The following is an 11,875-nucleotide window of genomic DNA, read 5'->3' as shown; positions in this document are numbered from 1 at the left end:
GCAGGTGTGAACGTTGCGTTATGTACTGTATGTCCTTCCGGTAGCCTCTATGTCTAGGGGTTTCTGTCTCGAGAATTATATCGTGTTTTATACTTGCTAATAAAATATGCGTTAAATGTTTCACTATGTTGTTTCTATCATTGCGGAACCCCAAACAGAATCGGGGTTTGAACAGTAAATCTGTGGGAAAAGCTAGAGGCATTCCGATTATCATCACAAGTGGATAAGTCGAGAAAACATCGAACGGCGACAACATTGGAGTATTTACTTCCGGTTAAATAAAGCCGTGGGCGATTTGTTACAGGGTTACACCTGTGTACAATATATACACATGGTCACATTATTATGAGTTTACCATGCAGATGGATGGCTCTGCGGTTCTCAGGATCTTTATAGATCTTTCTTGTTTGGCATCAGGTTCGTATCACTAGCGTTAAGTTGATATTATTTTGGTTTCAAAGTTGTTGTGTTTCACGTTTTGTCAACTTACCCCTAATGCCAAGCACCGCACCGTATAACTTACACTGTATGTGCCTGTAATATGCATAAGGCTATATATCAGGTGCCTATATAAATCCCGTAAAGGATAGTATGTAGAAATCATGACAGCGGAAGTCTCCTTGATCCGGGTGGTAAAAGTATTGTTAGCTTAAGAACGATTAGGTGCACGCTCTGTCTATCACCGTCAACTGTTAACTTGTATCCTGCATGATGTGTGTGAAATTTATCTAGTACAGATGTACATGTTCATAATATATATGTATATATATATATATATATGTGTGTGTGTTAACATTCTGTGTAAGAAACGTGCATCGTCACATTGCTAATTACATGTAGTTCAACAAAAAATATAGGCCTAGTTATTATAATCCCTATTGAGATTCCTCCTCTAGACTCTTTTATATTCGGACGAGACATCTATCAGACGTCCGAATATAAAAGAGTCTAGAGGAGGAATCTCAATAGGGATTATAGTTATTATTCTGCTCGAGTCATTTTCAATTCGTTTAATATATTTTTGTCTAGTTTTAAAATACAGAATTATCCATTTTTGTGCCAAAAATAAACAGACACTCCATATGTAAATACATATCCATTTAGTGATATATCCAGAATTTGTGGGGGCTTCAGGAAACTCTAAAAATCATGTATTTTCACTATTTTACTCAATCTTTACACTCATGGAAACCTTCTTAGATAGTTCTCTGGATTTGTATATATGTACTAACACATGTATGTATGTAATTAAGTAATTGACAATAATTTTTTTTGCATAAATATCAAACAAAATGCATTGGAATAATACATAAAGCTAACAATGCTTGAAGTTTTGACTTACAAACAAGGAAGGTATAATGTACACGAGTGGTCATACATGGATTAACAGACACCTAACCCAAAGCCCTCCAGGTAAAACTGGACAATCCAGAAATGGTCAACATGTGGTCTGTAAATCAAATACAGCACACATTGGCCTACACTGACACATTATTTGTACATTTCATTTGAGATTAGAATGGCATTGATACACACCCTGGTCCCATTGTACTGTGAATTACATTTATATCTGCTATATACACAAAACATGTACCTGTTGTGTTATCATTACCTGGTATATATAAAGTACATATATGGTAGATAAAGATTGAATTTGATGATAAATTACCTGGTAATCTTTTAATTTATTGTTTAATTACTGTCAATTTATTTCACAGTGTATTTACAATCAGTGTGCACGTGATTTGTTAAAACCTGTACTATTTTACTTTAATCTAATTTGTAGTCATTATAATACCCCAACTCTCCGACAATTTAAAAAAACCTCTAAGCAATAAGCTATCTCCTCTTTTTATATAGATTCTCTTTAGAACTATAGGGTCAAACCAGCAACAAACCCCTCCCAGAATATACAGATGTTCCACATACACAAGTAATTGATTTAAAAATAATGTGTATAATATGACTGTTTGTAATTGTGATTAATATTGTGAATAGTGTGCTAATTAAAGGGGTAGACAGCTTTATGTTGAATATTTTACCTTCACTGTATACGTACATGATCAATCACTTGGCACCATTGGGGTCGAAGGTGCAGACCTTAAGCCAGATACCTAATCAGAAAGGTACCGGTTTATACGACCGTGTATCTATTTCACCTGTTGATGATCCTAGTATGTTTACTCAGCCATAACGAGTGTATATATGGATGTTTGTGTGCTGTTATGCTTTAGGCATTACTTATGACTTCATATACCTGTATATATACATAGAGCTTTAATTCATATATATACTGTACACATATATATTCCATTCATAAAAGTGTGCTTTACTATATTATGTTCATATTATTACATACATGTATATATAGGTGTATTATATATACACTGTAACCATATATTTGTCTATTTAAAATATTAGATTCTTAGTAAAAGAAAGTTACTAACTTGTCATAATCAGAAAAATATAGGTATCCCATTCTGTTACATTGTATTTGTTAGCATAAGTCTTACCAATATACGCTTTTTGAAACTTTAAGATATTAAATTCAGGCATTGTGAATGAAACATGTTCAATTTATACATATATATTCTATTTGATTTGTACAGTATCAAACTAGTTTGCTGTTTCTTGGGCATTAATTTATATACATGTACAGTGGCGTAGCTAGGTATGGATAGGTCTGCATGCCTGGGGGTGCAGGGGGCGACAGCCTCCTGCTCAGGGTCCAGGGGAGAAGCCCCGGTAGGGGGTATGGGGGGCGAAGCCCCCCCAGAAGCTGACGGGACATTGTTACAATGTAGTAACCATTTTACTTCTATGGTAACTTTTAACGTATATACCAATGGTTAAATGGAGGTCACGATATTTAGTTGATAACCATGCAAAACTATACACAAAATTAGAACATTGGTGATTTTTTTATATACATATAGTCGTACTATACTAGACTCCCCTGACAAGGGCTCGAACAAAAAACAACGGATTTGTGTCTGTAAAAATTAAAATAGAAAGCAATGGGAGAATTTTGTTTTATTTCAACTGATGAAAAACTTATGGCGAATATTTGATACAAAATTGAAATTAAGTTTACGTAATTGCGTAATAAAAAAATTAAACATAGTATTTATGAACTATTTTTCTACATATTCTGTTCTATTTCTAACAATTACAATAACAAAAATTATTTTCTAAATCAACAATCTGTTCATATTCTACAAAAATAAAAGTCAACTATTTCGTGAGAAGACACCGAAAATCATGGATTAACACGCGTTTTAACGGGGCGGGAAGTGAACTAAAATTGAATAATTCACTTTGGCCAAGAACATGTTGTAATTGCTATTTCAGTTGATTTGCTATCATTTTAATATAGTTATATGTTATAAGAATATTTCTTACTTTTCATGCGATGTTGTTTATTTTGGTATTCGTTAGTGTTTCCCGATTCAAAATCCACATTTGCTTGAGGGAATTTGGTGAAGAAGTCTAATATTGTCTTCGACAAGATTCAAACAATCAAATTTAACAACTAAATGCACGTGGTAACCGGATATATATAGACTAATCTAATAAATTTCCAGAATGGCCAATCTTCAAGTCTGTCAAATGTGCACAAAGTTATGTTAGGCATACAGTTGGACATATCATATGTATTTATACGTAATTTATATTCGGCAGCGTTACGTGTATTCAAATGTTGTGGGTTTTTTCTGACTGTACAAAAATGTAAGTCAGATTATTTTTTGCATGCTTGAGCATGCAAGCATGCACGGGCGCTACGCCACTGATGTACATATTGTACGTACCTGTGCATGCATTTACATGTATAGCATTTACCTGGAATTCTTACTAGTAAACATATGCAGTCCATATATAAGGTCATGCATTTATGAATACTCAAAGGAGAAAGCAACATATTGAAAGTTGTATTTGATGTGGGATTACATTATTAGCATTATAATTGTAGTTTCTGTGCCCATCCTGATTCTTAAACTTGGTGTGGAGCCATTCCACCGCGGGTTCTACTGTGACGATGAGAGTCTTATGCACCCACACAAGCCGGACACCATTCCGACCTGGGACGCCTCCGTCGCGGCACTTGGAATCCCTATCATTAGCGTAAGTTTACTATTTCACATTTGGAATGATATTGTCATAAATTTAGTGATATTAATGGCATTATACTGATTGAGGCATACTAAAAATATAAAATCTTAAAAATATATAACAGAAACACTGCAGGATTATTGAAGTGACATATTCATAATGTATGAAATTATATAATGAATAAGACAAAATTAGTAAAACGTTGGGAAAATACCTGGTAACTAGCTAGTAGGTGGTAAAAGTATATGTGTTGAAGATATGAAATAAAGATTTTCTCTCTTTAGATTTTTTTAAATGATTGCAGCTAGAGGAATGAAATTCTGATGTTGGGACATCTTGTTACTTTAAGAATTCAAATTGATTATAGCTACTTTGTATATAAAATATATAACATTTGGATTACCATGTTATTTTATCATATGTGTTGGGGTTTTTTTGGAAAAAGGGAAAGGAAATTAAATTAATTTAAAATATGCCAGAAAAAAATCGCTGTAGTAAATATAAAATGTATGTGAAATGTTCAAACTCGCTTACTGTCTGCCATTATATATAGTGGTTGAATGTCTTGTATGCTGAACCCTGGCCTTTGCCTCTGTAGTAAGGATTTTTCGTGTCTAGAACTACTTAAATCGGTCTTACTGTATATAGGAGACGATATAGTGTGTTTACCTTCTTAAATGCATGTTCTTATCTAAAATAATTTCATCAACTCCTAAGTGGTTATATGTATGGCATTTATTTAACGAGTGTGACTTTGGCTCTGGTATAGGAACAGCGTACATATTGTACCTGCTTAATCATATTGAACAGAGATTTGAAATTTCAACGTTATCAATCAAAATACTTAACAATATAGTGAAATTTGTCAATATTTCTTGTTATAAGTTTCATAAGAAATGTAGTACAAAACATTTATGTCATATTTTGCTATGTGGTTATGTAACATAATTAGCCTTACTGAATTGTCCCTTTAATTAAAGTCTTTGATTGCATAGATATAAATTATTCAATCTGGATGTCAAAATCTTTTTGGGATCTTTATCCCTTGTTTTCAATATTTTTTAATTTCGTTGACAGATGATAATAATAGAGGGCCTTCGGATGTCCGTGTTTAAAAGGAGTTGCCATTGTGGTGCGGTGCAGAAAAGATACATACAAGTCCTCTATAGATGTCTGGGAACATTTCTATTTGGAGCGGCAGTAACCCAACTGACCACAGACATCGCGAAATACAGTCTAGGAAGACTTCGGCCACATTTTCTGACCGTGTGTAAACCCGACATTAAAAACTGTTCCGCTATGACAGGATATATTGAGACATCAATGTGTACTGGCACTGACCAGGCAGCCATCCAGGAAGCTAGGTATGCATGTACACACAATGCAAATTATTATTCTAGTATTATGAGTTCATATAGATGACAAATTTTAAAATTGGTTGCTGAATGCCATTGTGATTCATTAAATATATTGTAATTTGTTAATTCCTAAGAAATCTATGAACAAACAAAAGGTGACAGATGTAACAGAAATGATCATTCCAATATTATTTGTTCATATAGATGACAAATTTCTCCGATGGTTGAATGCTATTGTGTTTCATTAAATATATTGTAACTTGTTAATGCATAAGAAATCTATGTACAAACAAAAGGTGACAGATGTAACAGAAATGATCATTCCAATATTATTTGTTCATATAGATGACAAATTTCTCCGATTGTTAAATGCTATTATGTTTCATTAAACATATTGTAACTTGTTAATACATAAGAAATCTATGTACATAACAGGATGACAGATGTAACTCAGGGTTTTGAAATTGCTTTTTTATGGAAACTAAATAATAATAAATGTAATTATACATATATGTAATTTATGATATACATGTATGTTAAATTAACATTGTCATTATATTTTCATTACAAGTTAATTAAGTTAGAAACAAAGTTAGAAAAAATTATTACATTCTAAAAAGTATAGAACACCATATTAGGTATTTCACTGTATTTCAAAAGAGAACTGCCTGATTTCTCTCTTTGAGGACTTGACATGCTCTCACAATTTAACACTAGAATATTTATTCCAGACTTTCATTTCCATCGGGACATACATCGATTACCATGTACTGCTTCGTGTATATCATGGTAAGGTACATTGGATAGCTTTTCTACTGGTGTACAAAAATCAAAAATGATTTGTTGCTTTACAGTTAATGTTATAGAATAATACACAACCTTTCATAACCATCTATGTTAATCATCATTTCAATGTAATAGTAAATGTGTTGGGCATCAGAAATTGGAGCTGATGCTAATAGAGAAATTAATTACTGCAGAAAAATTGTTATACAGGGCATCCAGTTGACCACTGATTTTTAGCAGATTCAGGGGTCAAATTACTTTTTTTAAATACTGAGAGGCAAAACACATGACAAATAGACACTTGCTTCAACCTCAAGAGTCAAATCTGTTTTTTGGGGAGTCAAAAACATACTCTCAAGGGTCTACTGGATGCCCTGGTTATACATGTGTTGTTTTTTTTTTCATTTTTACTGTAAATGAAAATATTTTTTTTAGACAAAAATGAATGGTAAAACATGTACATATACGTTACAGATTTACTTACAAGTGAGATTTAAATGGCGGAAGTGCTGGCTACTGCGTCCATTCATCCAAGTTATTTTGTTCTACATGGCCTACTACACGTCTTTGTCACGCATCTCTGATTACATGCATCATTGGAGCGATGTTCTAGGTGGAGCTTTGCTGGGAATATTTGTGTGTTGCCTTGTGGTGAGTCCTACTGAAAATTCACCGATCTCATTTCTTTATTAATAAACCATTATGAAAGTATACTTTTAGGTCTTTTAATAGCAAGTCTTATAGAATTCATATACCATAATACAATCCTTCTCATAATCACTAATTCACAACTAAAGTTGAAAGTGATCAGGTGTTGAGGGAGACATCAGAAAAGATGTGCAAATTACACAATAACGTTAACCCTATCTACGTTGTACCTTTAATGATTAATCATGTCAAAGTTTATGTACATAGTGTAGTGACAGATCCAAATGGGGTTTATTATCAAGAAAAACAAAATGTATAAAGTATAGAGAAGATATACATTTTAATCCAAGAAAAAAAAGGATTTGATGTGTGTGCTTCGAAAAAAAGTCGAATTTGGTCAAACCATCGCTCTCACCACATGCTATAAACACTAGTAAACATAATGGCATGGTTATTTGGTGACAGAAGTATGAACTGAACCCTGTGGACTTGCAGCACTGAAATGTACAATTTTTTGCATATTTGCCTAAATTTACAAGCAACGCAACCATCAATGTGTCAACAGTAATTTCTAAGGTTAGGACAGATGCATACACAGGTTATATCAACTAAGTTATGTTCAAGTACATCTAAGAAGTGATATAGGCATACACAATATCACTAGTTAAACAGGGTCTAAAACCTCAACACCATTATTCAATAATGATACAGTGAGGGCAGTATGTCTAATTACCAGGACCATCCTAAATGTACTGCTCCCATCTTTGAAATGGTGAAAAAACCAACAAAAACAACTTAAATTCATGTAAATTCTTTCTTGATAAGCCATGAATTAAAATGTTTTGATTTCCGATTTTCTTATCTAATATATTGTAATTGTAATAAAAGTTATATCCCGTTAATTGAATCTTTTTTCACCAGGTGTTTTGTGTAAGTGACTTATTTACCGACACATCATGCTGTAAACCAGCCAACCCGAGTGTGCGACCTGATACTGACCTACCACTCTTTAAATCAGGTGCTCGTCAAGATGATCGTCTTAGTATGCAAACTTCGTCAGAATCTACAACATCCAACAACAGTTCGCAACACATTATATCTGTATCGTAGCGGATTCGCTCATGATCATCCAATATACACTGTATGCCTTAATCATCCAGCTATGCTTGGTATCTATAAATTGTTTTTTATTCATCATGAAATAATGATAGATACACTAAGTTAGTAACTGTATTTTAAAGAACAAAATGTAACCAGCGTTCTGTTTAAAATTTCTTTTGAATATTAATCTTCATAATAAGAATCTTTTTGTACCAAGCAATTGAATTATCATTTTCTAATGATTTGAATGATCTGATACCTTGTTTAGATAGATGTGCTTTATAAGATCCCAATCATTTTGTGTATTTGAATAATTTTTAATTTAGCAGTCTGCAAACTTCTTGAAATAATTTAAAAATAATCAGCTGTACATTATTATTTGTTATGATTATATTTCAGAAACATTCATCATTTTAATTGAATTATCCTCATACAATACCAGTGCTCATGTTATTTGATATGTTCTTCTGTTCTGAAACGTGTTAATGTGATAAGACTTTGTACTTGTACATTTTATCAATTAGATTTTTGCAGCACAGTGCACAAAGGTACATGTAATATATTTTTAAATCTATATATATCCCTAGCCCTCGTCATCAAGTTAAAAATATCAATGCTCTGCATCTGCTATGCATGTAGTCAATGTCCACAGACTGGTAGTATCTCAATATGTATTTTACTTGTGCTCTTCCTGACCTCCAAAAGCTGACAAGTCCTTGGGTGAGTACTTTTAATTGTCTTAAAATAATCACACAACAGTAGCTTATCTTCTTTTAAGGATGATAACATGTTCACCAGGGATCGTTTGTTTCTCGCCAGTAGCAATATCTTGTTATATTGCCAGACACTCTGATCTATCAGGGCTATTTCCTGTCGTTTACACTGTCAGTACCGATGGAGTGAAGAAGAAAACATCTCCCGTTTCACTCCATCAATACCGATAGATTGAATGAAGGGAAGTAACTATGACAGATCAGAACGATTGCCAGACAACAGTGTTTGATAATGTCTACCAGATACCACATGTACATATTTCACCATTTTGCCACAAATAACTTACACATGGTGAAATACACACTACAAAGTATATCCACACTCAGATGATTTCAATTTCATCACCTATTATAGATAATTCTATATTTTATAGAATGAATTTATAATTTTATTTGTAACCATGATAACGCCTGCTCAAGTTAGGAAGAAATAGTGATTATATATGTAATGCATGCATCTATAATTTCCTCAAGGGAATAAATTTTCTTGCAATGAAGTGAATGCTACAATATAATTTATTGTAAAACTTAAATATTGTAACATTTTCTTTTAAGAGGTATTTTGGTGCAATATTTGTGATATTTTGTAAATATATTATAATCTATATAAATATAAAATGAAATTCGTTAATTTATGTCTTGTTAGATGTTGCTAAGTGTGTGTTTATCTGATCAAATCATATATGTACAATACATCCGTTTTATATTATTCTTATTCTATGTAGATATTTATGTATATAATATATAATTGAATTTAATATTATTTAATTAAAACATTCCCAGCACCATTCCAATATTTACTTGTCACAAAACACAATCAACATGAGTATATTTATTACCTGGTAACTGATTATGAATGAAAATGGAATTCATAATAGTACTGTTATCCAACATTTCTTGACACAAGAATAAATATTGACACGAAAAAAAAATCATTTTTCTCAAAATTAAATCTTTTTAACAACACATGGGAATAGTTATGTTTGTTTCTGCATTTTTACTTATATGCGGAATATTTCGTGGTATATATCATGCCTGAGAAATTAACTGATACAAAAACATGTACCACACATAGTATGTAATGATTTGATGAATATAACTTCTTTATTGATCTGTCTTTCATTTGTCAGATAATTGAAGAATTAAATCATATTTCCTTAAATGGGATCACAATCATCTTACAGTGCTATGAATTTATTACTGGCCTAACTAATGTATGCCTGGACAAAAATTAGTTGCCTTACAGTGTATTGCATTTACTAGCTATTTCGGTGTTAATAAATACTAATTAACTTATGTTCAATTACCATATTTATTTAATATTTGTGAAGAAATCCCTTTTAAGTGTTGTATTTTACTAATTATGAGAGACAAGATTATATATTAGAAAGAAAATATTTTTAACGTAGGATATACCTTGTAATGTTGTGATGTGACATTTGTTCATCAGATGGTATTAGCTGTGAATATTTCAAAATGAAACAAAAGTCAATATGTGTATCATAAAGATTATGAAGAATATACCACAATTTTTTTGAGTAAAAAGGTAGGGTTTTTTTTCTTCAAAAAAGATTAATTACAAAGTAGACCTTTCTAAATATCTCTGATGTATTATGTGATTGGCCTTTCATATTATTTGAGAAAAAAGTCGTGTACATGTACATTGTTGTTATCTAGTATACCTGTCTTATTGTATGCATGCCTGCCATTGTTAGATTATTTTCGAAGTGTTTGGCTATATTCAATTTTTGAAGTATTAAACTATTCGTATGAGAGCTAGATTTTGCCACTTGACAGTTTTTTCTGCCTGAAATGATAATGTTCTATTGTTCGATAGGTTTTTCAATGGAATTCGAAAAAAATATTCATTTTATTTCCTTTTTGTAAAACATTCTGACAATGTATATCCCCAGTATGAAGGTTGTCCTATTTGATACAGATCAAAAATAAAATGCAATCTTATTCCCACCGTTTTTAAAGATGCGTTGTTCATTCTGATCCAAGATACAACTGTTATTGCAGACTATAAGTGCGGGTCTATATTACTTATATTGTTATCAAAAGTGCTAAAACCATGTGTTTGTCTACAGGGTTGTTTAATTATCATTTTGGTTTTCATTTATAACCGCTCATATCGGTTATCATTTTATATCACTCCTTTTGATCATTTGGTTTCAAAAGATTGAAATTTAATGCTATGGTGAAAACTGTATCCTTCTGCCACTGTCATTTTTCTGACATTAGGGCAAAATCTGTCCAAAACACGACCTCCGTATCAGTTTTACCAGATGATGGCAATCATGAATGTATTACTTCCGTTGAGCATTAAACAAATTTCAACTGTTTCGTGAACGTCAGATTTTTTAAATACTGTAATTCTGGTAATGATAATTGTTACGTTTACAACGTTATCTACACATTAGTATGTATTTTTATACATTTTAAGTTGCAATGCTTTTGTTACACGTATTTAGATTCAGGTTAATTTGTTAGTGATTTGTTATTGCTCAAATTTGCACAAATATCAATTCAGAATTCTTTGCTATGTTGTGACCACTGTTTTTATGAAGACACAATTTTTTTGTTACGTTTTTGCTCATATTTTTGATTCTACAATAACTATACTTGATGGCGTGTACGTGCTTATGTTAATCCTGATACACCGAATATGATGATATCAGTATTGTATTTACAGTAGAGACAATGGAATTTTATATAATGTTTATATTCATATGAGAGCATATCACTAAGTTGAATTCCTACATGTTTACGGACCATTTATATAATATACAATGTATCTATTGTTACAGCAATATACATAAATGTCCATTCCACAATGTTAAATTAGGAGGGATCATCTGTTAAGTTATGAAATATACCCTGTACAAATTGGATCATTTAATAAATACATAAGAACACAAGTTTCATTGTCCATTGTGTATACAACCTAAAAACAATATAATAGACTTTGTAAAAATTGGATCGAAATGGAGCAAATCCACAAATATCTTATGCGGACTCATAAACGTAATACAGATGAGGTCTTTGCATATCTTTCTGTATTCTGACGAAATACCTGTTTTAACGACTGTAATTGAT

At 31.9% G+C, this 11,875-nt stretch overlaps 1 protein-coding gene across 1 annotated transcript; it reads left to right on the top strand.

The window, feature by feature from the left end:
* Positions 1-256: 256 nt before the first annotated feature.
* Positions 257-11,697, top strand: LOC138325274 (phospholipid phosphatase 1-like). Its single transcript, XM_069270821.1, has 6 exons — positions 257-417; positions 3,971-4,122; positions 5,188-5,474; positions 6,200-6,257; positions 6,729-6,905; positions 7,824-11,697. The coding sequence occupies exons 1-6, from the start codon at positions 357-359 to the stop codon at positions 8,010-8,012; spliced, it is 924 nt and encodes a 307-aa protein (XP_069126922.1). The 5' UTR covers positions 257-356; the 3' UTR covers positions 8,013-11,697.
* The last annotated feature ends 178 nt before the right edge of the window (positions 11,698-11,875 follow it).

Source organism: Argopecten irradians, chromosome 6, assembly GCF_041381155.1.
Source record: "Argopecten irradians isolate NY chromosome 6, Ai_NY, whole genome shotgun sequence".
Taxonomy (NCBI): Eukaryota; Metazoa; Mollusca; class Bivalvia; order Pectinida; family Pectinidae; genus Argopecten; species Argopecten irradians.
Note: the sequence above shows the minus strand (reverse complement) of the source record. Positions and strands in the feature narration are given on the sequence as shown.